This window comes from Battus philenor, unplaced genomic scaffold, assembly GCF_028537555.1.
Source record: "Battus philenor isolate CCGP_79_NKW_IND1 unplaced genomic scaffold, ilBatPhil1.0.hap1 SCAF_1, whole genome shotgun sequence".
In the NCBI taxonomy this organism is placed as follows: Eukaryota; Metazoa; Arthropoda; class Insecta; order Lepidoptera; family Papilionidae; genus Battus; species Battus philenor.
Window position 1 is genome coordinate 14687138 of NW_027181661.1, and position 25736 is coordinate 14712873.

Sequence of the window (25736 nt, forward strand, 5' to 3'; positions counted from 1 at the left end):
CACGTGGAGACGAATAATAATAGTAGAAAAAAAATTGATACACATTGCAATAGGCGGGTGTGAAATGAAAAATAGTTTCTGGACGGTTTTGGAACCATGATACGGTATGCGAATCTGTAACTGTATCCAATCGACATACGTGCTGTGTGGCAACACGTGCAGACCGGGCGGGGGAGAGCAGACTTCATCCTTAGGGTGACTCGTGACGATCGCATTATTCAAACTCGTCCAAATCCTAACGATATGTCCCCCTCACTTTTACATGAAGCGTTTCAAGTGAAAACGGACTTTTAATTCGGAATATCATTTATCTTCTCATTTCCATGTTTCTTCAGTCAGCTTTTTTTTAACATTTTACAGCGGTTAGTCTCGATTAAAAACGGAATTTCGATTTTCTAGATAATAATTGACGTGTATTGAAATTAAATTGATACTTTATGACACGGAATATAAACATATTTATCGATTTATTCATATTTAAATCGACTTAAAGTCTCTTATAGCTTATTTATAAACGTTATGTTTTATTCATAACATACACCGAATATACTCTGCTAAATCACTTAATTACTTAAGAAAAAATAATTTGTGTATTGCATGAAAGATAGTGAACACAATTTATCTTATAATTTTTTTAATTAAAACTTAAAAAAATGATAATGAAATTGTAAATTATTTAAATTTAACTAATATTAAATATGGCAGAGGCCATAGAACCAGAGAATATGTAAAATTTAGATCTTATCCCCATCACCTCTTATTTTATTCTCCTTTTTTGAGTCACCTGTATGTAAGCAACGAGGCTTCCAGAGGTTCTATAATCTGTAAAGAGAACCCATAATCAATTTTAAAATGTTTTTGTGTCAATTTTACTAACCCATAATTATTCATTAGTTGGAGTAGAAATATTACTATAAAATTAAAGGAAAAATATTAATCAAAAAATAACAAGGTAATTGAATTAATCATATATTATATAATTCATTTTTGTTTTGTTGATTTTTATGGTCATATAAGCAAGTGTTGCAAAATCAAAGGGTACTGAAAACACCGATTCTATTGCAAGAGTTGCAATTTTTTTCTGACAAGTAACATGTACAATATGAACTAATCAATATAGTAATTGATACGTGAACAGATTAAATTGAGTGTCTTAGGTGTACACCCTACGCTTTTTTATGAATATTTTCCATAGCTAATCCTTACTGAAAATCAAAAGTAAGTTAAGTTAATAAAAGTTTTCAGCAAATCACACAGTATACATTAGGTCACCTGGACGCCTGTGACCTTTCTTTGATTATTGAATGACATTTCCTTCATTTATTCAGGAGAAATTTATGTATTGTCCAAGACTGGAGCATCGACATCTGTATTTTGATGACCTGAAATATTTAAGATATCTCGAAATACAGCGTCAATGCTAAATTATCATATCAATGTAACGCATATGAAAGGTTAATGTGAAGCTTGTCTGATTGTCGCTTTACAATCCAAAGTATTTGTCTGGATCATTTCCATACACATATTGCAATGTTCTTCTCTGACTAATCTACGGTAGGTGAACTTTACCGATCTAATACGTAACTCAGATTCAGACTTTTTTTTTTGCAAAAAGAACATTGTTTTTTTCTTATAATTGCCATGAACTTTTGGCGAAGAAACAACAATGCGTTTTATTTTAGAAGCATGTTAACAAACGAAAGTAGCACGAAAGGTGCGAAACGCTCGGCGAAAGGTGGTTAAAAGTCAAATATGCTTAATTAGTCCGCGGACACATGCTCGTCGGCCAAAGGAGCAGCGGCACCTCAGGAGAAAGCCGCTTTATCACGCAAAAAGATTTCGCGTTCACAAAGATTCCGCTGGTATAGCCCCACGATGCTACTTTCAAAATATCTCGCCGAGATACATGTCTATTGGTTGTCGTTTTTTATTTATTGTAACGTGACTTCATCCCCTCGCAATATGTCTGATAGAAACAAGTGAAAAATTTTTCTTACGAACCGTAAATAATAAATGTTATGCAAATAAAATTTCCAAAGAAATACAAATTTATATAACTTTAATTAACGCATCAAGTTTCTGAGTAACTTATTAAGCGAATAGTTTTCGTTTAATCATTCTGTGTTTATTTAATACAATGTTGCGTTTAGGTTAGTTCAGTGTGCATATTCTCGGTATACGTTGAAATATAATAAACAGGGCGTCATCTATGTAACTCTAAATAAACCTTCATTTCCGAGAGAAGTAAAGGCTTTAACTAACAACACGAGCTCAGTGCAGTTTGTTTGAGCATTTTAGGTTCTAGAATATTCCGGATTCAGATTAGAATATCAACTTCTCGGTGTTGTGTTATGGCAGTTTTCTTTAAGAAAACTTTACAGGTCTAAAATCAATGTGATACGCTTTGCAATTGCTATAATAAGATATTCAACAGTATATAATTTTTTATTGGAAAAATAAACAAGTTTAGTTTTTTAATTTTCAAACTTTGTATTAATGCTATATTTTATAAATACTTAGTTAAAGTAATATTTGTTCCCTTGTCTATGGTTCCTTTAACGGGACTGAGAATCAAATAGTAGAAGGTGATACGTTTATATTGTATGTAATTAGACTTAGATATATATTTTTAGTGTTATGTAGAAAACTTTTTTGTATATACTTTTTAAGCATATAAAACTGCTGTTTCTTAACTACATAATATAGAAACAGAAACAAAACAGTTTATCAAAATATTCGCTAGCTAAAAATAACCACTACAGCGTATGTTACATTCGAAATGCTGACATTAGTTAATAAGCCAGAAAGGTTTATTGAAAACAATCTGCAGTGTCAGATTTTTCCGTATTCCAACAGTAAAAATTAATTACTGTACCATATATCAGAGCACTCACTTTATTTAACGTAAAAGAGATAAGTTTAGTTTCTGAATAACAATTACGCTGTTGTTAAAAACATCAGTAATTGTAGTATTGAAATATACAGTACGCAAACTGTTAAATGCAAATTCCTTAAGAACCTTATACGATTACGTTGAAAAGATATGACAACTCACAGAATTATAGATTTATTGATATGCGTAAATATGGGTGTATGTTTGTATAAGTGATCTTCACTTATTATTATAATTACGTTACAATGTATTCATTTATACAGAGAATTTATTTAAAATCGTGTGCACCATATCCGCTCTTAAAACCGCAGCATATTATTTTTTCGAATTACACTTTTGAAGCAAACAGTGCATAGAGAGTACACAGGGATTATTCGTTATGGATGTTACATTTTTAATGGGTAAATGTCTAACTCATGTAGCAGTAAAAAGATTTAATACTTTTATATTATTATCTGAAATATGTGGTATTAAATGTTTTTCTAATGGAATGCGACTGGGTTATAACTTCTAGCAGTGTAAAGTTTGCAAAGATGAATAGTAAAAAATAAAATAATTTTAATATGTAGTGAAATTCATTATCTCTGAAACCACATATTATTGAAAAAGGTGTATGTACCATAAATTAATACTCATTCATCTCTTTAAAAATTTTACACCAACCACTAATCAACCTGTAGACGATCATTGGTTTTCGCACTGATAGGTAATATGGCTTTAATTTGCAAAGTACAGATTGTGGATTTTTTCCCACAGTAAAAAAAAGGATTATTGTAAAGTAATTTATAAGTCACTTAGAGCAATCATTGTTTTCAAGCGTCAACACAAGCAATAAGCCACTATGTATATGTAAGTGCACAGACATACGGACAACATGCTTATTATGTACGTTTCAATTAATATGTCCTCTGTGATTACGTATCCAAGTTAGTGTGTCGGACGTTTTGTATTAGGCAAATTAACTTCTAATCTAGTGAGCTACATAAAGAGCTTTGCAATCATCTTGGTTTCTAACGATATAATTATATATCATAACCTATTACTTAATACAAGTTTATTGCAATAATTTTTGTAATTAAAATCGATCCTTTATTTTAAAACAATGCTACACATTTGCTAGTACAAAATATCAATATATTAATAAATGATTACTCATACATCATTAGACTAATCCGAGGATAGTTTAGTATGGACCTTAATTTAAAAAATCGTATGCCGCATTCGATATATGCGGCATTCGATTTTTTAAAAATCGCGAGTTTGGCGGCATTCGTTCGCTGAGGGTTTATGCACCTTTTCTTGCTCTGGAAATAAAGTACTTAATTTCTCAAAAAAATCTGTTGACCAACTGGCCATCGTTATATAAAAATTTTGTCCGCTAAAGGTTAAAGGTTAAGTTAAATTAAATTATTTTCATATCGAGAACTAGACAATAAGTAAAAACAATACTGATCTCATTCTCTTATGAATATGGGACTTTATAAAATTTTGAAATGAATATAGTGTTCAAAGATTAAATAACATAAAAAAAAACAACAAATTGTCGCGTGCTAAACGCCATTCGAATAGTTATAAAGTGACAAAGTTTTTGTAGCCTATATTCCAATGTGGCCGCAAACGCTCGTCGGCTACCATGAGATTGGTTATACACATTTCGTTCATTATCTTCTGTGATTGTTGGCAAGCGCTCGCCTATTTTCTCGGTTTCGGCAAAGGTGAAAGTGTTCAGGTTTTTGGGAAAGGAAAAGTAGTTTATTTTTTGTGGTAAGAGGCTATGCGCGGGCGCACGGACGTCCGAGTCGACTTCCCCCTTCCCCTTCTTCACTGCGGCCCCCTCTGTCGACCTCGCTACGAAAGTGAAACTTAGCTCGGTTAGTTATTGAGTGTTCAGATCTTCTGCCATCATTCTAACGAATATATTCCACTTACTCTTTAGTCGGTAAAAATTTTGTTTTTTTTCCTAAGGTTTTTACATAAAGGCCAAGTGACGATAAGTGACACATTTAAATTATATTTTTGGTCTAAGTACCTTATAATTTTATGTAGAAGGCTTTCATATTTAGTTTTAAACACTCGCGATGCTACAAATCACTCAAATCATTCTTTGTTATTCACCATATATTTAAAACCGTCAAGTAATAAGTTTGTAAGCAACATGAACTTTAACGGCATTGATAAACAATGCACAAGGATACATGACTTAATTAAATGCGCAATCATCACATAACATTTTACTTTACATTATTTATCTGACGCCTGGATTAAATATAAGCTGTCCTCAATCTTGCATCGTATATTTTTACATCTCAATTTGTTATCTTTGTTTTATGGTTTAATTAGAATAAATATTGATAACTTTAGTCGAGAATGTTTAGACTGCTTCATTATATATCTGTAGGAAGTCCATAGCCGGAGGGGCGAAGGGGCGGCTTAACCTATAGTGCAGGGTGTGCAAAGGACACGGCCACCGCGGCGCTCCCTGAGACAGCTGAAAGCATCGTCTTGGACCATCATGGTACAACAATAATATGATAGAAGCGGCTAGCCAGCGCGGTGGCGGCAGTCATTAAACGCGAGGGCCCTGTGGGCGGCTTCTTTTCCGAACATTTTGTTTGAACTCGAAATAAACCATAATTCAAGTATTTGTACTTTAGAAGCGACGGCAAAGTTAATAGTTATAGGCGGGGGGGGATCAGACCTAGGGGGCGCCAGGGTTTCATTGCACACGGGGCTACACGAGCTGGAGCCGCCCTTGGAAATACGCATACCTTAAGGATTCGCAATGGGACTGGTTAGTAGCGGCCTGCATTTAGCATTTATCCACGACTTGAAAAAGATCAGCTGTCTTCATTGTGTGTGGACGTCTAACTTGCTGCTAAATGGTTCTGCGCAATATTCTGTTTTGTTGCTACTTCAACTTGCTAATCCTTTAGGATATATATTATGTATTCTTTGGGCTGTATATATTTTCTTTCGTGTAATGATTTCCATACTCCTGGTCCGATATTATACAAGAATTACGGGCATAGTCCCCTCCACGAGTGCTTGAGTGAATACGAACTGGCCCATGTTTATACAGATATTTCAAATTCATGCCTCACAGGGTATACTAAATCCTAACATTAAAAATGTCATGTGTAAATGCCGTATACAAGTTTTTGAGGTGTGTGGTAGAAGATCATTAAAAAGCGGCTTATTCCTAAACTTTTAACAGAAACTTAGATAGAGGAACCTCGGCTCGGATCGTTACGTTAATATTTCATTCGATCTAAAACTCGCCAAGATTTCTCTTGAGTGTGTATCCTGTTGCTGGTATTTTTTTGTATTTTCATTTGCATATTTTTTCACAACGACCGATGAGGACGTTGACTTCTGATTCAGATGCATAGAAGTCAGGGGACTAAAGAAAAAGACTAAATTTTAGATTATAAAATATTTATTAAAACATTAAGATTTATTTTTATATAGATTAAATAAACTATTTCAAAATAATTATTCTTATAATATATTAAAAATAATTGCATACCAATATCGAGAGAATGCCCTTTAAGAAGATGATTAAGCAAAAACACGTAAAAAAATCCTTTCATTGTGTGAAGGTTTGTTTTTAAGTGATAATAAAGTTTTAAGATAATTAAGTTTAAGAATGTATTGTTTTACTAATGTATTATGGACACTGTGACCACAAACAAAAACCGCTTGAGCTTGTTTTTGATTCTTCTCAGTTTAGGAGAGCTCGATCTGATGCTAGTTTATGTTAAATTGGACTCTTCTGACTTTTTTCTCATGACACACAAGTGGTCACTGGAAACGAACCAACGTTGATATGTTTGAATACGCAAATAAAATAAATTCTAATATTAAATAACTTGTAAGGATATAAAAAAAAAATTGAAGCTTTGTTTATATGAGACAACTAGAAAAAACTTTGAATCGTTGGAATGAGTAGTGAACGACGACCACGAGGTGACAGCTGTGTGCTGGCCAAATCAGGTCCAAACCACGCTTGGTACTATATCAGCCGAAGCAATATACATAGTCTGGCATATAATATACTGGCACAGCTGCCGTAACGTAGTGAGCCATAATCTTACCAAAATGGGTCATGATCCTCAGTGAGAGATACGATGCAAAAAGGAGGTTTTAATGTGAGAATATATCTCTTGCTAAAGACCATGTAGATTGGCCAACAAGGGACCGAACGTTTTTCGCCAAGCTGCAGTTACAGTTAATTCCGTGGTAATGACTTGTCCTCTACCAAGTGTCAGAGCGCTGATAAAGTGCCGCTTAGCTTTAGATACGAAACATCACCTTATATCGGGTTTCTTCAGCCTTACTCATCGTCACTTTATAACGATTAATTATTAAATAAAAAAAAATCTCGCGTATATAATTCTATATCGACATGCATTCCATTGAATCATTTCGTTCGAATTCTATTCATTCTGTGCCATTCACAATTATCCACAAAAGCGTACGAAGCCGTAAAATGTGTGCAAATGTTTATATTACGTATTTAACTTGCGCGATTGGCGAATAGTGCGTAAGATGTAGCGTTTTGGTCGCGGGTTCAAGATCGGGGCAACTTTATCGCGGGTTATCACTTCCGCCCCCGCCTCCGCGACCGCTTCAGCTATTATGTCTGCTGAACAGATTGACTTATTAATTATTCTTCACCTGATACTGCTTTGTTGATATGACGGGATATGCAAATTTTAATAAAATTAAATAATATTTATTCGATATAAAGCTTAATTGTACCATTATAATACGTCTGCTTCTGGAGTGCTTTTTAAATAAACTCAAAATCTGTTTTAAGGTCAAAATTTCTGCTTTATTACAGCATATCGCTCAATGCTTATTACGTTTACAGTATATGAATAAAATTATATAAAAATAGAGAACGTTTATAAAAAATATGTATTTAATATTTTTTGCATATACACCGCCTTCTATAAATCGAAGTCAAACCGAAACGACTAACCTCAGAAAACAGTAAATTCAACATTTTTTTTACACGAGAAGCTTTCTTTTTGAGTGCATGGTTTGACGTAAAGTGATATTTTCTTTCAAAATCGACCCTTTGCAGTCCGTTTTCTATCTATTGGTTTCAGAAAGGTTAGTCACTTTAATACTAAGAAGTTAAATATTAAGAAGAGTATAGATTTTATTATATATATTTATATTTTATTATATATAGTCATGGTGAGAGAATAGACATCTTAGGATACATCATTTTTTTGATTACTTTTTTTATAATATAATACTTTCGTGTTTTAAAATATATTTTTTTAGTCTAAGTGACTTCAGGATGTGATGTTATTTTTCTACAACCTAGACCAGACGAAGATCTTTGATCAGTATGTCTTGCAGGGTGACTTACGGATCTGAGACGTGGTCGCCTATGAAGGACCTTACAAGAAGGCTTAAGGTCACCCAGTGAGAAATAAAGAGGTCTATGCTCTGAGTTTCTTTGCGAGATCAAAGATCACAGACGTTCGTGCAAACGATGGCCGTTGGGGCCTAAAGATTCTTTACTCGCCGATAGACGTGGCGTAGGTAGGCTTCCCGCAAGATGTAGTGACGACATAGTTATGGTTACGCAATTGGTTATATTGCTGCTGAACGCTGTTAGCCGTTTTGGCTTTAACAGCTTCTTCGAACTCAGATCTCGCGGTTCCGAAATCCACAAGCAAGTTTATTAAAACTTAAAAAAAACTACGTCGCTAATCGCGCCATTGTGTAAAGCTAATGATCGATGTATGATCTTATGTAGCGACTAATCTTACGAATATTCTATATTTTGTAAAAAAAAAACACTTTTTCAAATTCATCACAAATTTTCTTAATGGAATAAATGAAGAAGAATAAAATTTCTATAAATATTGTATTGCAATTGATTATGAAATACATCGTACGCGCGTTGTTGTATGAATGAATGTTGTTAATCGGTGTACGCTCGGACATACTGTAATTTGCGTGTTATAATTTTATTTTGCAACTCTCAGCGTTATCGGAATCTGGAGTTACTTGCCATATCATGACTACCTTTGTAACTTGAACTTACCGCTTACAAAGTATGTTGAGATGTTTTTATTCAATATATACGTTGATAAAATAATTAACTAAAGTACATGGGACATACAGGATCATTGGTTACAAGTGCAAAAGCTTTAAACTGGTTAAATGAAGAAAGAACATTTTAAAAGTTTTATGAAAGAGCTTTTAGCAGACAAATGAGCGTTTATGGCTCAGTTCTTAGCAAACTGATTTAATATCAATTACATTAAAAGTTTTTTTTTCTATTGAACCGCGACTGGCCAGTAACTTCTGACAGTACATAGTATGCAGGGATATATATAGATAGTTAACAATAAATAATTGTAACATGTAGTAATCTGAATTTCTGAAAACGCTTTTTCTTTTTGTATTATCATTACGCCTTTGATTAATTCTGAAACCATTTATTTTTTTATCATACATTAATTGCCAGCAAATAAGCTATTCATTCAGCTTCAAATTTTACGTATATAACCTATCTTCCTTTAATCAGCGTATTATACAACGAATACAGATAACGATACAGGATTAGCAAGTAAATAATAGGGAAGGTAATAGTATTATGTAATTAAAAAAAATGGTCTATGTAGTGTCCAACCCAATGTCAATTGTCGGCAAACGTTTGTTGTTGAAGCAAATCAGTAGGAGGTCAATTATTGAATCCAAGACTGAAAATACATAATATCTTCTCGTCCAATATCCCTTAGTATCTTAAGACAAAGGTTTGTGGACTTCCAGTGAAAACTTGTTGAATTGAACGTGGTCTATCACTACGAACATAATTGTATAGCTCACTGTCGCTCAAACAGCCACCTAGAAGATTCGTAGACGAACAAAAGTAAGCGGGTCGTCTAGTTGAAATAGCAGTAAGCAAGCCGCAAAGCCTGCATAACAAATGTCTACTGTGTCCCAAAGGTCCTTCATTAGAGACCACGGTGGATACATGACTTTGTTAAATGTCATGCAATGACGCTAGATGCAGGCTGCTTGTGCAGGTTCAACTGTGGACGGACCTGCAGCTTAATAGATGCTTTTACTGGGTCTTTACCATTCAAAGTATATACATGAAAACTCACATAGCGGGTATTTGAGCATTTAAATTCATTTTTTTATTTGGTGGATTCTTTACGCGAAGTTTTTACAATTAGCTGTGTTATATATTTGTTAAACAATCTCATATTATTCTAACAATTAGATCATAGAAAAAGTATACATGCTGATAACTTTCTCTGTTACTTATGCTTATTACTTTTTTATTGATTTAGATTTTTTAGTATAATAAACAAATGAAATTAATGTTTTTATGTTATATCACGTTTATGGAGATGATTATCGCTCTGATGGGTTTTTTATATGTCAATCCCATTTATGCCGCTGTATCAGGAAGGCATGCCGTAATATTGCATAACATGCAATGTTGTTTTAGGTACTTTCAATAAGTTAGAAGATGTAACTTACAGCGAAATAGGTATAAACAAAAAATTACTACCTTTCCTAAGTAATCCGAATGGGCAATGTTTATAAACCTTTGTTCGCGCCTATTAATGTCGAACATTGTTTCAAGTTGTAAAAAGAGAAAATAATGCGGCATATGCAGCCCGAAGTTGTTTAAATTCTTGAAGAACGGGTGTGAAATGAGTCAGGGCCTTAGCACATCTGGCGAAGGAAAACATCATTGTTTGAGCTATCGTCCGGCGCCCAATAGAAACACCTGTTGTCTTATCGGTTCGCCTTAGCTATGAAACCGCAGCACAACATCGCTTGATGCTGCAAAATTTTTTCAAAAGAAAATTTTTTTACCCAGGAAATTGTACCAGCAGTAAAAAGATGCCAGCATTAATGGTACCGAAGAGCTTTATACGGAAGAACACAACGGAAAATACGTTTTCTTATAAAACAAAAATAATGATATACTATATAGACTTTACATGTTCTCTTTGTAAAGAAAGAGTTTGTCATGTATGACTATGAAGAATAAAACGGCACGTAATCGTATATTTGACATAAAGTAAGTGGAGATCGACGCTGTCAATTATCAAAGCTGCGACGATGTTTTGGAGAATAATCTCTCACCTGAGGAGTTACCGCGTGGCCTAGAGGCCGAGTTGTTTATATGTGCAAGCAACACGTGCAGCTTCGTGCATACATAACATGTGCCAGTAATCAGTTATCGGCGGCGAGAGTGATCGCACATCGGCGTTATGTCATTCGCAATTAAAAAGTGTACCGCGGCGCGAGGAAGCGGCGGATGGCAGTGGCGGGGCAATGGCGGGGCGATGGCGGTGGTGATGGTGGCGAGAAGGCGAGCAGGTGAGGGGGAGGGGGAGGCGAGCGCGGCGGCCGGCAGCGAGGCGACTCGCGCGCTTTACGCCGCCGCGCTCGCACGCCCGCCTTGCCGCGCCCGAGCGCCTACCTGCGCCCGCGCCGCGATGTGTGAATAGTGACGAAGCGCCTCGCAAGCGCCTCGGCCCGCGCAATGGAGTACCAGCACCCGCAACCCGTCCAGCCGCTCGGCCCGCCGGCGCCGCCACCGCAGCTGCTGCCGCCCGCGCCGCCGCCACCGCTGCCCTCGCTGCCGCAGCTGCAACATGGTCAACACGGACACGTGCAGGATGACGACCGCTGGAGTCAATACCACATCTGGAGGCAGCACGTATTCGTCAATGGTCAGTGCTAGCAAACCGCCGGCCGGGAACCGCTCGCACACTTTCTCCAGCGCTCTGCATTTGCCGCTGCCCCAGGGCCCGCGAGAGTCGCCGAAAAGAGAAAGTGCGCGACCGTAGCCTGTCGTCGAGCCTTCGTCCCAAGTTTTTGGGTATCGAAAGATCTTTGTTTTGCGGTACCGTTGTACTATTAGTGCTTGTTCCTAATTTGTCACACTGTTTATGCTATGATAGTTACCACTTTATTATACTTATAATAGAGCATTAATACCATCAAAACTTTTTTGCATATAATGTTGTGACTTAAATATTATTTTTTTTTCTACACTTACTATCATTTATCTTATAACTGATACATGCTGTGGAATATAAATGTCGTCGACAGTCTTTACATATCAAGGTCATATTGTGTCGAAATTCCATTAGCGTAAATATTTGTAATATTTTTAATTTTTTTTAATATGTAACAAGCTTCGATTGCAAAGGTTATAAAGGTTAAAAAAAACTAAGTTAAATGTACAATAAAAAATCGATAGTGAGGAAGACTGATCACAAATGTGATTAGATTCTCAACGGCGCTGAGAAGCCGTAGAAGGAATGAACGTATGTGACAAGGTTTGTCGTTATTTACTTTATTAGGAAGAAATTCTTTTTTCAAATTTTATTTATTTTAATGAATTTTATGAATGAATTTATGGTAACTAAAAACAACGACGAAGTATTTTGAAATAAATGAATAAATTGTTCAGAACCATCAGAATAACTGAATAACTATTGACGGAAGCTCTACATGAAGAGAGTATAGTATTTAGAGAAAACAAACCTTCCGCGATTGTACAGGACATTGTGACGAAAACACCTGTACTTAAACCCATCTCTACATTATCAAGATCTTGAAATGTCCATTTCTTAAACATCATAGTTTAAATGGAAGAGTCTACACAATTAAAGCAGTATTCGCTCGGTTTTGGTTTCAAAGTTCATCTTCTTGAATACATATATTAGAATAACATGAATTGTAAGTATCAACAGTAAGATTAAAATTCGTGTACATATTTATTTAAAACGAGGCCAGTCACAGTGCCTCTAGTAATAAGTGGCGACTAGATGTCCTCCATTTGCCTAATCAGTATTGACATCTGGTAAAAGATCGTTTAAACTAGGAACCATTCGATGTGAAATTTTAATAGTAGAATATTAATGAACTAGATGACCCTTAAGGGCGTATTTAACCTTCGTGTTCGGATCCAGTATACCTCTGAAGTCTAATATATTTGTATATGTATTTTAATATTTAAAATAACACTAACTTTTAAAATTGTTTAAACTAGCCGAGTTTAAAGAATTTTAAATGACTAGAGTTTTATTAATAATACGCTGTATTTTAGCGATTAAAAAACATGCTGACCGCTAATAAGAAGAAATACATTTAAAATACGTTTTCTAATTTATTTATGATGTAAGTATCTTTTACTGATTAACATATTACAAATTTAAATTAGGAAACATATAAGCGTGTTACTTCGATAACACTTTCTCTTCCTGCATCCTAGTTTTCACTTGTATTTTATAGGTTTATGTAAAGGCGATGTCATTTTCTTAATCCGGATTTAAATTTCGAATATATAAAAAATGTTAGACCGTTAAATTACGACCCATAATATAAATTATTTTAACAAAAAAATTGTTATTTTATGCATCTAGTTATCGGCTGGATTTAAAACGAGAATTTTCGAAAACGTTTCGGTTTATCACTCAGCTCTCTCTTGTATTGTTACAGAATATTTTTGTGATATGCGTCAGATATACAATTAAGAATTAGATTCATATAATAGTAGATACAGTTTGTGTGCGCAATAAGTTGATTATATTAAACATTTTTCAAAATAATTATTTCTACTACGTATAAAATGTTACACGTGTTTTACCTAAATAACAAATTTTCATTTGCTGTATTCTCAATTTTGAATCTTATCAAAATGTGAACGGGGGTTATCTAGGCAGTCTCATGTATAATTATCCTTCCTCGTAGATCTCGATCTGCACGTGTAATGGTGATGACCTCCGCTTCTATCACTTTTTACATTACTTCGCGACAAATATGTGCATTCATATTAATTTCATGTAAAGTTAATCTCCGTATACCATTTTCAAGCGACTGAGTTTATTCTTATACATTTCGTTTGCAAGTACGGCTTTAAAAGGTATTATCATCACATTCATCTATGAAACGTAATTATTTTTTTAAATTCAAAATGCTGTTTGAAATTATTAAGGAAATATTCTATTATTTAATTAATGTCACTTCCTTGACTTTCACATCCTTTTGTAATCACGTGCATTTTTCATTATAAATTATACATTGCCAGATATTTTTTTTGATGGTGAATAAAAAAAAATTATAATTGACACTGTCACGGTGAACTATGAATAAGAAAAGTAAGGCGGATATTAAAAACTATTCCTCTGTTACATATATTATTATTTTTGATAAAAAAAATTCAAATGAATGAATAAAGAGATTTATTATGCCAATATTTGGCTCAATAAAAAAGGTTAATCTTTTAGCAGCGAATACTTGGTATCTGCGCGGCGCAGGCTTCCAAAAGCGGTCCAGGCGTAAGCTGGTTTTCGTTCAACGCTTACGCTAGTTACTTCTTGTGATCAATTCGAGCGTAGCCGCGCACTTTCACTCCGAATATTTGGGATAAAGTGTCGACCTTTTCGCGACTTTCACCCTACCTCGGCCCGCGCCTGGGGCACATGCTTTCTTCCGTGCGCGTGGGTAAAAACCACTTTTACTTTTTATCTTTACAATGAGCGAGAAAACACATTCGGCGCCCGTCCTTCGAAGTCCTATGCTCGAATATTAATTTTATGTTATTTTTATTCCATTAAAATAACGATAATTTATCTTGTTACCCGATATCGCGTTTACATTAAACTCTAAGACGATAACGGGTCAAGCTAGTGCGGAAAAGTTGGTGTATACGTTTTCGAATTAGATAAGGTAAATATAAAAATCACCATTGAACCAATAACACCAGAGAATAACATCATTTATCGTGTTTTATTACTTTGTTAACACGCCATGTTATTGCGTTTAAATTTTTAGTATTAACTTTGGTGTTATTATAAAAAATTTAAACAACTTAATCTAAAATTTCTTCAAAAACATACTTTTTTATTTCATTCCAGAAACAACAAATATTTATTATTATTTGTCATTAAAAATAGAGTTTTGTATGTAAATTAAAACATCACTAATTAAACAAAACTGTTAAATGCCGGGAGTTAGTATTATTTTCATTTTTAAATTGAAAACAAATACTGCAAAACTTTGATTTCCTGTTGACAACAAGAACAAAATTTGATTTTTTTTTGCCTTTCCACGTTCTACCAATGACCATGTTTTCGGAAGGTGACATGTTTGTTTTTAAAATATAAGAATTGATTAAGAGAGCACCACTTGAATTTATTTAATGAAAATACATTTCTGTATTAATACACTAGCTATTTTCATTGATTTTGAAATTGGTATGTGTTCACTAAATATTTACTTTTTGTTTTGTAAATAGGCACGACAGAAGCAAATCGTAATAAAAGTTTCCATGAATATAACATCGTATAACATACTACAAATTTAAATACATTTGCCCATTGCAGACGTTTATAGCTCTAGCCATAATTATGCTAGATTATGTCTAAATATTAATAAAGGAATAAAACAGAAAAACATTATAACAAATCTTTGATACTTTCGTTATATTGATATTACAAAAAAAGTTTCTCATTGATGACGGAAATTTAAAACAAAGATATCTTAAAAATATATTGTATTGAAAGGTAGATTGAAAGCGAAAACAAGTTGGCACATAATCTTGTGGTAGATACGTATTCCATGCCTAGACACGAACGCCTACCCGCTTCCGCCGTCAGTCGAGAGTAAAAGTTATCTTCCGTTGCATTTCCGCATCAGCTAGCAGTGCAACCCTCCCTCCGCCGACCACTTCAACCTCTCGACTTTTACTTTTAGTGTTGCGCCAGCGCAACTTGAATCAATTTATTTAGACTCGTAAGTCTGAATAAATCGATAGAAACGCGTACGTTTTACTCACACCATTATGTGCATATTAAGTATAGAAATAGACCAAGCGTTTTGTCAAATACACTGCCCGCACTTCCTTACTTGGTTGGTATAATTTTCAAAAAATAATATCTCGATTGTTTCTAACACGATTAAAAACTTTTCCAAGTTATCACAGTTTAATATCGAAGATTAACATTTTTAATGAACGTTTCCTCAACCTTGGAGGAATTTCGAAGAATCCATTTAAGCTGACCATTATTCGGAGAATCTTATCAAATTTCATGTCTGTTATTTCCAAATGTTAGTTCCAAAGACATCGTAGTAAATCAGAACGTGGACACAGAAATCTCTTATATATGCATAGAGAAACAATTAATCTTTTTTAGTTTTCCCTTCAAAACGCATTTATTACCAGTCAAGAGTAAAGAAACATTAGCTTAATACAGAAAGTAATAGCATTACTTTTTACAGTTATAATTTTTTTTTTAAATATTTTGGATCTAATTGCAGTGGCTTATTAAAAGAGACCCGGACTTAAATGAATTTCACAACCGTTGTTCGAATCATACAGGTTTAAAGTCGGTACAAATTTATTACTTTACAAAAATTATTAACGCTTTTTTTTATTTTAAATTTTAAAGTTTATCTACAAGTTAATGTTTAAAAATTTTAACTTTGAAACTAAATTTACTTCGATATTAATTGATTCTTTAAAAAAAAACGTATCATAATTTTAAACATATCTAATTGGACAATAAAGTTAATCGGTATTGAGATTTTACTTTCTATAAATTTTGCGGTCCAATATTTATCTCCTTTATTTCATTACAATTTTGCGATAAAACTATTACATTTCCGCATTAACACACAAATGAAACAGCGCGTTTCTAACACGATTTATGTTTCTTACAATATACGTTACTTGGCCGACAATGTGACATTACCTACATGCTTAAAAATATTTCTCTTCCAAGGAAAATATTTCTCATAATAACTGGTAAGAAGTGAAAAAGTAGTCAAAGAGAGTATTCTGTAATATTTTCGTATCGTCTAAAATTTACAGTTGTGTTTTTTTTATTTTAATTGAATCATTATTCATAAACACAGGGCTTACTGCGACTTCGTCCTTGTGCCGTTTCCTAGAGTAACTTTTTTTAATGGAGACAATTTTTTGTCTTTTATATATTCATGTACATATGTAAACATTTATTATTTGTCTAGTAGTCAATTATTAGCTTTGTGAAAGCGAAATAATAAAAAATTAATAATCCATGTCGTACATTATGCGTGTAAGAATTGAGGAGTTTTATGACTTGAGGATTCCTCTTTAAATATAAGATAATTATCTTGTTAGATTATTTTGAAGGAATTAGGCCAATTATCGCAGTTTTGTTTGGGTATAGAATGTATTTTTTATTGAGTAGAGAAGAGCCTTTTGAGAACTGTTGTAGTCGTTTTCAATCGCATTGTGTTGTATTGGTTCGCCATAGAAATTATAATCAGCCGATATGTGCGACGTAGAGGTAAAACGTGACTGCACTGATAAGCAGTAACGTGACGGTTCCCCTCCCGCCATTTCCCCGCCGTGTCGTTCTGTCCCCCTGTCCATCAGCGCGTAAGCAGACTACGTGATTGGTAACACTTAGGATTTAAGCTATTATGTTCTGACGTCATACGAGATCCACACGAGTTTTATATTCCGCTATTCTTTCGCTATTTAGGTCACACTATGTGTGTAAACTGGCGTTCAACTTACATTCTATCTTCAAGTTCCCTGTCAGCAAAAACTGCGGTTTATTTCGTTAAATGTATAATGTTAACAAAAAAACTTTCCATTGTTGCATTGTTTATGGAGTTATGATGTTTTATAAGTTAACATTACTGTAAAGTATTTTTTATTCAAATAATCGTTATTTATAAAGTTCTTCTATAGAACAAAACAACTTAACACTGCACAAGTATTTTCACAAGCCACTTAACGTCTTACGACCAATTATATTGCTCGCGAAGTCCATGGTATATGAAAAAAAATAAGAAAATCCTTTGTACTGATTTACTCATATTGATTACCGGATCCACTATGATATATTTGAATTAACTTAATTGATTTTTGTCTACTGTAACGGTATTCACATTTTAATTTCCAAGTAGGCATAGTATTCAAAAAAAATCGCTGAGACTTGTGCTAAAATTTGATATTTTTTTTCTCCCAATTTATTATTTACTCTTAATACTTGATTTAATCACATTTAATCACATTATTCTATTCAGAGCTTTCAATTTTCAACTTATCTAGCTGGTGAACCAGATTTAATTTAATTTTGGTTTAATTAAAGTAATAAAAAAAAAACTTCAAATATAAAAAAAAAACAATCGCATGGCATGAAAGAGTTGCAGTTGCGCTATCTGAGAGTAATTTTTCCAATGAAATTATTTTCAACATATATGATACAGCCATCAAAACAAACGAGACGTTCAAAGTTCAAAATATAAGAATTTAATAACAGCTGAATGTCTAGGCTAGCTAGCATGCAACTTAAATCTGTTGCTATTAGGGGGACAGGGAAGTAATGTCGCTTTCTTATGTTGAATCACAGGACTACATTTTTAACAAGTTTTTATTTCTTATTAACAGTATCTTCGTGATCAACAACCTTTTGCCATCTGGTATAAAAATTTTCAAAGCCGGAGTGGTAAAAATCAATCGGTTTTTCGGTAAAATATACCGACAAAAACAATATTACTTTTCGGTCCCTCTAATATTTGTTATTAAAAATCTTATAACTAACTGATAATTTAAATTCCGAATATCCCAAATTTCCATTTTAATCTCGGCGACGTTTGACATCTGTCTATGCTGTTGGTGAAAAACAATTTCATGAACTTACGCATACATAAATATTGCGTCTCAAAATCTAGAATTACTGTAAACTAATGTTTTATTTTGTATAAAATGAATACTAAGCAAGATTTATGTCAATAATTTTGTCTTGAATGTTTATCATTTTTTATTTCAGACTTACATATTTTTCTAGATCCATACTTACAGTACGCTCATCTTAACAATGAGATAATTATTTGTGTATATCCTTTTCTAAGCACTAAACAGTATAGTTACGTATAATATAGTTTTACAACACGCGTATAAGGGTTCTGTACACTAGAAACAAGTCGAACGAGAGTATTCCTCCAAAACTGTAAAGTTTAGCACTAGTTGGTAAAATATTAAACATATCATGATAGTTACCAGTTACTAAATAATTTCATACGGTTAAAAGAAATTTCAAAAAATATAGTAGACTGACGTTTATTCGTTCATTTTTTTTAGATAGACCTAATCTCGCCCTCTGGTTAAAACTCGTATATGCTTTAAGGATAAACGTTTTTTTAAGAATTTTCTTATACTTTTTGTAAAATAAAAGTGAATTGCTACTAACTAGAGTGAGACAAATACTCGACTATTAAAGTATTGGCTATTTGCTTGCTATACTATAGGATTTATTCGTTAAACAAACAATTGGATGCTGATTTTATTATTAGTTATTTACCGTCTTCACGTAGTCCTTTACGCTTAAAATCATTCTAAAGTATTTATTATATGTTTATATGAACCTTTTCCTTGTTCTCGTCAAAAGTATATATATATATATATATATATATATGTGTGTGTGTGTGTGTATACATGTAATTGCACATTGCCTAATATAAATGTTACTTACTTCATGTCGAAATATTTAAGAGGTCTTTTTATAACAAGTATATTTGTCAAAGATTATACGTTATTAGCTCTCGGCAATCTGAAATCACGGATTTACTGCTTAAGTTACGTATGCAGTCGCGTGACGGCCGACGGCGGGCTGTGTCACGATGCACCACTGCCCTCGTGGCCGGCGTTGTTTGTTTACACGTCCTTGTGCATTGACAACTTACTTAGCGTCGTATCTCTTTAACTTGTAGGATAAAGGAGGGCCATCGTTCGGATATATCTCCGTCGGCCCGCATCGAGGCTCTGTTCGTCTCGGTCGTGACTTTCTCGTTCACTTTCGCTCAATTCACACGTTTACGAAAATGATCGCACGTCGCCGGAAAACGTCAGCTTTCTCCATTGCGCAAGAGCAGTCACTTCCCGTTGCGGCCTCCGCTGCCCCCTCCCCGGACACCCCTCGGGCCCCCCTTTGCCCGACCAGCGCCACACTCCTCACCTATATTTCCCGAGTAGGAAGCGCGGCGTAGTGGTTGCGTAAGCACAGCTTTCCAACGGCACTCGCGCAGCATTCCGATTGCCTTCGTCGACGTCGAAGCCGTCATGCGCTTGCACTTTCAATAATCTGCAACGCCGTTACCGCCTCCGATGAATTGAAATGAGAATACACTCTATTACTTGCATTTTTATTTGCGTTCAACATTCAATAGACAATTTCGATTTTCCTTCCTCGCATTTATGAAAGTTAGTTTATACTTGTATACACATTTACTCAACTAGTACCAGCTTGTAATTACTGTCTTTTAATTGTTAATACACGTTTTAATTAAAATTTCAGTTTATTTTTAATAGTCTTATTCTCATGATCTACACAACTGGTTACATAAAATGATCCCGAGTGAAAAGTAATACGATTAAATAAATGAATAAAGCATTGTATTTCTCGGTATATTTGCTCAGTTTAACATTTTAAAAGTGAAAATATACTGATATATGTAAAGATTGTAATTATCTAAACATTATTGGGAAACAACCGAAGAATTTTATTGAATTTACGTCGTACTATTCATTGGATATGGGTTGCGGGTAAGTTTCTGACATGAATTTAGAATCATACGCTTGCTGGCTTTAATTCTACGACTTATAACGTTGACATAGTTAGCTAACTTTAGCAATTTTCTTTGCCGTAGGTGTGTAGATTTTAACAGTATTACTTTAATACGATTATTATCTTTAACAGATGTTGTGCTATCGTGATTGTAAAGCACATTGTGTATTACACGCGTACTAATGTCTTCAAGGTTATTAATATAAAAAAAAATCAGTCAATTTCTATATAACCTTTTTTATATAAAACTTAACGTATATATAACATGTCAATGGGATAATTTTATACCGATCCAGGTACTTTATGAATCTAAATAATATATTTTTAAATTTCGCCGAATTCACATTGGAACAGATCGAAAATACCATGGCCGTTCATTCGTTTTAAATATTCATGAGTTCAGCTGATTGTTGGTTACAAATGTTTCGCTAAGAGTAATTCGGGTGAATCGCTTTCTACCATCCGCCTCTTAAGTGAGAGTGGTCGAGTCATCGTTCGGTGCTCATTTCGACAACACTTTCTCTGACATAAGGCGCCAGTCGCTGTCAAATTTTATGTTTTTTTTTTCTTTCGTTCATTATTCGTTGAATAAATCGACGGATGCTGTCGATATTCTTTATCGAAAGTTTCAGTTACTTCACTATGTACTCTTCATTGAAGTTTTCTATTGAATACTATACTTTTTTATTTCATTTGTAACTTTATTATTTAAATGATTTTTTTTTATTACAAACATGATTTGATCTACGATTTTCGTGCGTATTTACGATTGATATATTATAATGTACAGGTTCATATGGCAAAATTAAAATATTTTATTGTAAATTTAAAGTTCATAGAATAATGGTGCTATAAATTAAAAAAAAAAAACAAATCTGGTTTCGCCACTTTAACGGTTTAGCTCGTTCGAATGATTTAATTTTGGAGATAAAACGTTGGTTGGTAATAAATTCTGAACCGAGTTCATTCGTAGGCAGTATCGTAAACGAAATGCCGTGAAACGAGTGAACGCCTTATTGAGAGGTTCGTAGTGGGTCTCGATTTACTTTGCATAGTGTCGCAATGACGACATCGCTTCGACTTTCTCTAGCTCGATGAAAGTGAGAGTGGTCAACGGCGACCCCGGAAGCAATCCCAGCTGTCTCAGCCGCCCCAGTTGCGTTTCTGCGTTTTGTTCGATGAATTTATTTGTTTTATATTATTAATTTTTTATAATTCAAAATACCATTAATAATTCAATTTATTTTCAGATCCTTTCTACACTTCCTGCTTTATTTTTTTTTCAAAACAAAATTATTTACGTAATAAAACATATGCGATATTTTAAATTAGTTTATTTCTAAATTTATTTTAGACATTGTACGTCCCGTATATATTTACAAAAGCAAAAAATTTCTATTTTTAAAAAAAAAGGGCTTACATGAGCATTCTCGTATGTTCCAAGGACCAGAGTGCAATGCCACTATACTAGTCAATGTGTTTCCGGTGTGCGTTTCATTTATATAGAGGCAATAGACTTGCGGTGCCTTCAACAAATGTTTTCATTGAGAGTTTTTCCCTTTGCTAAGTAACGACTAACAGAGCGTTAATTAATTATTGTATATAACGCGAGATCGTTAAGGAAAACTCTTGTGCCGTGTGTTGTGCAATAAGGTGGGGGCGTGCGTGTTCCGACCGCGCGGAACGTTGGAGGAAAGCGTGGCGGTACGTAACACCGCCAACTAGGTTACTTCCCACTTCCGCCACCACTCAAGCCTTACCCTGTTCACACAGGCGGGTTTTTCACCAGGAAACTACACGCGGTTCGATCGTAATTATCATAAATTACTTTTAATCAATTTTTCTTATTTTTTTTACTGTAGTACGGTTATTATGTGAAGCTGTTGTTACGTCAAATTGTCTTTGAAACATTATGCACGTTTGGTAAAATAAACTTCGCTTTAGAGCTATCTCACAATCACGTTTAATCAGACATGAAGTTAGAATTATATGCTCATTGACTTCTATTCTACGACTTATACCGTATGATGAGAAAAGACAGACTTCGCTAACTTTTTCAATTTTCTTTGCTGCCTTTTATATATCAGTATAACTTCCATTATTGTCTTCTTCACATTGTATTAGCAATTTTAAAATTTTATATCTCTTTGCAACGAAACTGTTTAAAAAATACCAATCAACCAGTATGCAGTATATTATAGTCAACTCAATAGGCCATGTAAAGGACTAGAACTAGAATTAGATATTTTTCAGAAAAATGAAGGTAAACCACATATAGCCGAGCATATTGGCACGTTTTAGTGGGACGTCCGACCCCAAGGTTGACAGATATTTTTCTTGACGACGTCGGATGTCGCTGGACGCAGGCTGCATCCAACGGGACCTATTGAAAATCTGTCGGGAAGGCCGACCCTAACAAATTCGTCTATACATAAATAATCATTTAGTTAGTCCATAGAATTCAGTTTTTTGTACACAAATGTTGCGAAATATAAAATATGCGACTATTGTAATTATTTCTAAAGTTTTTATTTTAATCCATAATTAGCAGAAACATTGCGTGCAAATGTATAATGAGAAATTAATTTAAATTAAAAAAAAAATCTTTTATGGAATTTTCCTTTACTAAAGTTTTTCTATTATTGTTTTAAAAAAACCTTGTTGTATATTATCGCTGACACGGAAGTTAAAAAATAATATTTAATATACAAAAGAATAGGATTTTTCAAAGATGAGTCCTTTTGTTATTCCACGAATGTTGTAGTTTACTGCGTCATATATGATCGTCTATCGATGAACGATTTAGAAAAAAAATAGAAACAGTAGCGCACAATATCACGCGGCTGTCCTTCACATGCGTGTACAAGCCTCGTGATGCCCCCTTACCGCCCATTCTCCCCTATTCTGCCCCCTTAGTCGCCTTTTGCCATTAAACACCTTAGCCACGTGCCGTACTCTCCGACACCGTTCGTTACGTATTAAAATAATTTTATTGTATCTATCATATTATTACGAAGAAATACTTCTACTGTATCTTACATTAAAATTGATTTTTACAATAATTAATTCAAATAACCTTTGTCTACTTAGTTTAGTAGTTAAAACACTAGTCACACCGTAGTGTCATATTAAACTCTACAACATGAGCTGTTCGACGGCTATGCATGATATGATATTGTACATATACATACTTTTAAATAAACCGCATTTGATTGAAATTAAATATGACATCCGAATACAAAATAATGGTATACTACAAACGCATCTAATTAATATAGTATAGAAAAGTGAATCTAGCATACAAAATTTATATTTTAGTTTTGTATTAGAATGTGTTAATAGTTTGTATATGTATATTTAATCGTTATCAAAGTGTAAAAGAAAAGAGACGTGTCGTACCGTTCAGTGTTTGTCTATCTTCCGTCATTGCCGGTTACTTGAATACGTAAATCACGAGTAAATATTTTCTATTTTATCTAAAACCTCACGTACGTTTCACTGGCTAATAGTTCCGGAATAAAATTTTAACGTATTATATAACTATTTTCCTGTTATGTTTTGGCGTTGCGATTAGCTTAATTATTATGTAAACACGTGTTTAGCTCAGCGAATATTTTTCTTGTATTTACAAGTAGACAATTTGTTTATTGTGAATCTTATTCATTGGTGTTAAGTTATCGTTGAAGCTACACCAACAACTGTATAACATTATCTATTTACGGGCAACGATATAAATATATATATATACACACATATATATTTGGCCTTTGCGTGTGCAACATTGTATTAATATGGTATACATATTTTTGTATTGCAAGCGTAAAATGAGTAAGCGGGCTTGTGTCGTTTTTCAATTTGCGTTGTTTGTGAATATGGAGAAAAACGACCCGAGCACTCCGTTGTCGTGTGGAGAGGCGGGTTTGCGGCCTTGCAGTGACCCGCTACACGCTATTATTGTTGCAGGCAAGTCGGTGAACGCTAAGGATGCGCTAGAAGACAAGAAAGATGACAACGAGCTGTGGGAGGCGCAGGCCGCCTTCCTTGGACCCAACCTCTGGGACAAGACGCTGCCCTACGACCCCGATCTCAAGGTACAAGAAGTCAGTATTAACAAACTTTATTACCTATTGCGTGTTGCGTCGTGTGCGTCTCCCAGGCTTCTTTATCGTTCGTTCTCGCACTAGGTAATAGAGTCGCTTCCACAATCTCATATAATGCCCGTTCCACTAGCTGCTGTGCTTGATATGTAATTAGTTTTAAGTTGTTATGAACCATGCATTTTAATTATTTTAAGCGAATGCGAGCGAATTGGTACATTGCGAATGTTCCTTTTTGTTTTTCGTTTCTGTCGCGTTCCCTTGTTACCTTGCCAGCTGTGTGATAAACATGTTTCATTACCCGCGCCGCGTGAGGGGGTCGCCACTCCGGACGAGGCTGCAGAGGTCAGCGTGCGATTTGTGACGTGACACGTTGGATGTTTTCAGTACGTGGACCTAGACGAGTTCCTGTCGGAGAATGGCATGCCGGGCGAGGGTTTGGGCGGTGCCCATCTTGGTGGATCTGCCTTCGGGCCGGGCACGGGACTGGCCTTGGGCCTGCAAGCGCCCGTCACCAAGCGCGAGCGCTCTCCATCGCCGTCCGATTGTATGAGCCCTGATACCATCAACCCGCCGCTCTCGCCCGCCGATTCAAGTTAGTATTTCTATTCCATACAAACCACCATTTTCTTTTTCACCTTACAGTCGTGATATATCTATATAGTAAACGAACAGTAATTCAGAGCATACAGATTTCCAATCGGACTATCATCGACTGCCTAAGGTTCAAAACAGTTTTTACTAACAGAACAATGAAATTGGATTGACTTTTAATGCAATGTGGTGTAAATTTCAGCGTTCTCAATGGCGTCATCAGGACGTGACTTCGATCCACGAACGCGTGCGTTCTCCGACGAGGAGCTGAAGCCGCAGCCAATGATTAAGAAGTCCCGGAAACAGGTAAATGATGTTAGTGCGCTGATCATTCCTAGCGGCATGCTGCAAACTGCCTGCGGGGTGCGGCGTCACTCACACTCATTAATATTACACACAACAATGTATCAGACGAAAATACACAGATTTAAATTAATTTTACTCTAGAAATGGATTTCAAACAAAGACTTCATAACGTTTACTAGCTATCTAACCTTTAATGAGACTCTGAGATCTAACACATGTTTT

The 25736-nt window shown here is 34.5% G+C and overlaps 1 protein-coding gene across 9 annotated transcripts in view; it reads left to right on the plus strand.

The window, feature by feature from the left end:
- The window catches only part of Pdp1 (PAR-domain protein 1), a 188981-nt gene that overhangs the window by 155611 nt on the left and 7634 nt on the right, over nucleotides 1-25736 (plus strand). For 2 of the 9 annotated variants that reach the window (XM_068776808.1, XM_068776856.1), the window contains exons 1-4: nucleotides 11347-11619; nucleotides 24481-24617; nucleotides 25002-25209; nucleotides 25411-25514. In XM_068776808.1, coding sequence (XP_068632909.1) covers nucleotides 11430-11619; nucleotides 24481-24617; nucleotides 25002-25209; nucleotides 25411-25514 — 639 coding nt within the window. In that variant the 5' untranslated portion in view covers nucleotides 11347-11429. Of the gene's footprint in view, nucleotides 1-11346; nucleotides 11620-24480; nucleotides 24618-25001; nucleotides 25210-25410; nucleotides 25524-25736 lie in introns of those variants that run through there. The other 7 variants (XM_068776837.1, XM_068776872.1, XM_068776827.1 and 4 more) reach the window with 6 other exon arrangements.